We start from the raw sequence: 5000 nt of genomic DNA on the forward strand, positions 1-5000 counted from the left end.
TTCTTACTTCGGCAGCTACTTGAACTTGCATTCTTGTAGGAAATGGACAGCATTAGATGTGTAAACTCTGGGCATGCAGCTTCTCCTTTAGTAGTTTTTTCTCTCGATCAGCAGCGGTTCCTTAATCGATCCTGGCGATCCATCAATTAAAACTGTATCTCTATGAATGCGTTGCTGCGTTCGTTGGTGCCCGGGATGTTTAATGTAAAGTATTCATAGTTCATACGTTTGGTTGTGTGCTTTGTATGCTTGAGCAATGCTCCAGTGTCCACTTTGTTGTGACATAATCTCTCGTGCTGAGATCTGTCTCCCCTGCGGCAAAATAACCAATGAAACACAGCCTATGTCAGCCAAACTGGGCACACCTAAACAAAATATCCATGATCATTGAAATTCTGGACAAATTGTCCCAGCAGGGAGGCTAGTTTCTACAAAATAGCTAGAGAATGAAGCTTTCTGGCTATGATCAGACAGACTCTCTGCCATTTCCAATCTCATTTGTAACACAAGGAACCAATAGCCCCAGTGAAGCCAAGTAAGATCATGGTGGGATGCTATTTGTCTTTGCCAAAGGGATGCAAAGACGAGTTATTGAGGAAGCCGCATTTAAAGACTGCCCCTCCCTCAAACTGCCCAGGTTAACAAACACAGTTTAACAGCCCATCTGGAAGGTCATAGTGGGTCCAAATATAAGCTGCCTTTGAACTCCACGTTAGCAAAGCTCAACAACACACGCTGGCGCACACACACACGTGCACAAACACAACAAATTGCACATATTTCGTCTTTGTCGGGTGGAAACCTTATATGTCCGAAACCGTTTGTTTTGTATTTATCATTTTAAAAATGATTTAAACTAGTGAAAACAGCCGATCTACAAGCATACAACGCCTCGCACCGCGAGGCGTTGTGTGCTTGTAGATCTGCTGTTTTCACTACTTTGGTGCAACGGCCTTGTATGATGAAGCAGGGCTTTGCTTTGCGAAAAAAAAATGATACATTCGAAACTTGGAGATACGAGGTTTCTGCCCGACAGTGACGATGTACTTTGTTGGCCGCCCAGCCCCCAAAATGAAGGCCGACATTTTATTTTTATTTTTCTCCTAATGGCCGGCCTGGACCGGCCGGGAATGAACCGGCCGTTTGGTTCGAGTTGTCCCGCTTTTCCCAATGGCCAGCACGTCCCTGACAGGATCCTCCATATGGCCTTCTTGGCGTCTGACTTTGACAGTAGCTTTACGCCACAGACCATAACCTCATGCTGTGTCTGAGGTATTTCCTCACGTAATCCCTGTCCCTGCCTGTTCTCTATTCCAGCTAGCCTGCTTCTGTACTGCAGCAGTGGCTCATCAACAAGCCCTGTCATTACAACCAACTCACTCAGCTTGTAGTCAGGGAAAATTAGCAGAATAACTGTCAAATCTGGGAATAAATTCCTTACCAAACAATTTCTTCACCAATGTGTTGGTAAAGGTGTCTAGTAACATATCTAACAAAGATTGAAATTCAACATCCCTAGCAAAATGTTTGACAGCTAGGGTAATTCTGGGTCTCATTCACTTACTATACACTGTACTATAAGGGGAAAAATCACTCCCAAAAATATGCTTTAAGTGGGGTGTGAGGGGTCTAACTAGGTGTTTTTAATGATTCTGAATCCATTGCAAGCATTTGTTTTGCACGAAAAACATTCTTTGGGCTAAAAACAGACCCAAAAGAACTATGGTTTAGTGATGAGTCAACACTTTTCACAAGGTGTATGGGGTCCATTTTTGTCCCAAAGAATGTTTTTCGTGCAAAACAAATGCTTGCAATGGATTCAGAATAATTAAAAACACCTAGTTAGACCCCTCACATCCCACTTAAAGCAGATTTTTGGGAGTAGTTTTTTCCCTTATAGTACAGAGTATAGTAAGTGAATGAGACCCAGAATTACCCTAGCTGTCAAACATTTTGCTAGGGATGTTGAATTTCAATCTTTGCTAGATATGTTACTAGACACCTTTACCAACACATTGGTGAAGAAATTGTTTGGTAAGGAATTTATTCCCAGGGTTTTATTAAAATTCCCTGACTATTGTCACTGTTAGAGCTACAGTACATGTGAAGCTAGGGCTGTCACAATCATTAAATAATCGTCTAATCGTGATTATTTTACATAATCGCGATTATTTTTCATAATCGTCATAATCGTTTCCATGTTGAAAAATGTTCATATATTTTTTTATAAAAAATAGTGGAAATAGCAGATCTACAAGCTCACAACGCGTCGCATCGCGACGCGTTGTGAGCTTGTAGATCGGCTATTTCCACTATCAATGCTGTTTTTCAAGTATTAAGTTGTCAAATATGTCAGTATTTTCTTTGTATATTTAGGTTATGTGTCATATCTAACATGTGCAACTTCAAAGCCTAAAAGCCAAACAGAAATGTAATTGTCAACAACAAAAACACAATTAAATCGTTAATCGCAATTACGAGTGACAATTAATCGTCATTTAAAATGTCATAATCGTGACAGCCCTATGTGAAGCCCTATTATGAAACAATACCCGACTTTGTAGATCAAAAGTTTTTAATAATTCTGATGAAAAATATCTTAGGCCCGTGCAACTTTCCTCCTCTACATAATGGTACCATTATCTTCAGCCTCTGCTGTATCCAGACTTTCTAAGGAGTGCAAAAATAATCCAGAGACAGATTCCAGTATCAAATATCCCGCTATCTCGTCCTGAGAGGCTGCTAATAAGCTGTTAGAGACACTTTGCAGACATGACATCCACATTAACTCTTCAGTGAAGCGCAGTACGTGTAGAACAGTACAGTACATGCAAACATGTGCGTGCACATGAGTATATTGCTCATGTATGCATGCATGCACTCACGCACGCACGCACGCATGCACGCATGCGCGCACACTCACTCACACACACACACACACACACACACACACACACACACACACACACACACACACACACACACACACACACACACACACACACACACACACACACACACACACACACACACACACAATAGGGGTGGGCGAAATGGACAAATACAATATCACGATATTTTCCCAAGGCTGTATCACGATACACGATTTTATCACGATTCTTTTTCACGTTGGTTTTTATGGTTATTTTTCAAGTTACTTGACAAAAACTAGTCTCTCTGGGTTCCTTTTGGGAGGTCTAAATTGAACTTTACAAGAATGTAACTCTGACAGTATACAAATGAAACCAAATGGACCCTTACGGGTCCATTTGGTTTCATTTGTATACTGTCAGAGTTAAGTGGAGACCTTGACATTTTAAAGTTTGAGAACTACTGATTTAGACCAGAATGCAGATTTAAATTGAATTCTGCAATGAATCTCTGTATTTAAACAGGATTTTTTACAAGGCTCCCTCAATTGTATCACGACATATACGATACCTCTGAAAAGGCATATCGTGGAGACATTGTAACGTCTCAACGATAATTATCACCATATCGCCCACCCCTACGCACACACTCACACACAAACACACAAACACACACACACACACACACACGCACGCACACACACACACACACACACACACACACACACACACACACACACACACACACACACACACACACACACACACACACACACACACACACACACACACACACGCACGCGCGCACACGCACACACACACACTTGCAAGAGGAAACTCAAGCGTAAAACAACATGCTTTAATTTGTCTCCATGTCACCCTGCTCTGCTGGCATCGTCACCCTCTCCTCCTCTCCGACAAATGTGATCCCCAATACTCCCCATCTTCACAGAGAAGGCCTTATGACAGTGTGGGGGTGTGCGTGTGTGCGTGCGTGCATGCGTGCGTGTGTGTGTGTGTGTGTGTGTGTGTGTGTGTGTGTGTGTGTGTGTGTGTGTGTGTGTGTGGTAGGGTGGAGATCAGATTTACAACAAAGCACCTCAGGAACAAAAGACCCCTCTGTACCTGGCCCTCCACCTTTCCACCGACTCCCCCCCCCCCCCCCCCCCCATCTCATGGAGGCTGGAAGAGACAGGATAGGATCTGACAGGCTAACATGAGCGCTCATTTAAACAAAAGGATTCCTTTTACCTCCTCCTCTCCCGGAATTACAGCAGGTAATAATAGCTAATCCTAAATTAGGAATGTGTCATGTAGTGCCAGACGCGGCCCTACGTCGGGAGTGATGGAGAGGGATCGAGAACAAACCGATCTGACAGAGTGGGACTAGGGGGGGTGGGGGGGGGGTGACTGGAGGGCCGATTAAAAGACCACATAGTTCAGGGTTCCCCGATAGGCGGCCCGCGGGCCATTTGCGGCCCGCGGGGGGGCTACTGTCTGGCCCCCACCAACCCCAGTAATTACTAACTAGTAACTACTCCGGGTACATACCTTGTGACCAACACAGCTGTGTCCACGGGGGGGATATCGTCCCGTCCTCCCGGTACGTGGTTGGTTCCTAGGTACCGAGGGCCCCCATATTCCTGCCACTGCCACTGACAGAAGCTTTCCAGGGATCTCTCCCCGTGATGGCTCACCTTTAACTTCTCCTGTAAGATCACAGAGCAAATGTTCACTCATTCATTCCTTTTGCATGTTAACATAGAGCAGGGGTCTTCAACAGGGGGTGCGGGACCCCTAGGGGGTCCTTAGAGTTAACTACACAGGGGGTCCTCCAAATCTTTGTGTGGTAGAAACTTTTTTTCTCCTTTTTTATATTAACCATCTGAACCCTAAATAGCAGATCTACAAGATCTTGTAGATCGGCTATTTTCGGCAAAGAGGTTTGGTGTAGAGGGGGAAAAGAGCAGACTAAGTACAGAGTGAAAAGTCAAGTTTATTAAGTATTGACGGTTCAAGTGGTTAAATATCTGAAAACATTAATTGACATGAATCCAAAATACACTGATGATTGTGCTGTCAAACGATTAAACTATATGGAATCTCTGAAAAGGTTGTGGGGGTCCCTGC

At 43.8% G+C, this 5000-nt stretch overlaps 1 protein-coding gene across 1 annotated transcript in view; it reads right to left on the reverse strand.

Moving 5' to 3' along the window:
* Positions 1-5000, reverse strand: part of adamts17 (ADAM metallopeptidase with thrombospondin type 1 motif, 17) — a gene marked incomplete at its 3' end in the record, with an annotated part of 224751 nt that overhangs the window by 184535 nt on the left and 35216 nt on the right. Inside the window, exon 6 of the mRNA XM_080730035.1 lies at positions 4422-4579. Within this exon, the coding sequence (XP_080586161.1) occupies positions 4422-4579 (158 nt within the window). The remainder of the gene's footprint in view (positions 1-4421; positions 4580-5000) is intronic.

The sequence above is a fragment of the Nannobrachium achirus genome, assembly GCF_963921795.1.
Source record: "Nannobrachium achirus genome assembly, chromosome: 7".
In the NCBI taxonomy this organism is placed as follows: Eukaryota; Metazoa; Chordata; class Actinopteri; order Myctophiformes; family Myctophidae; genus Nannobrachium; species Nannobrachium achirus.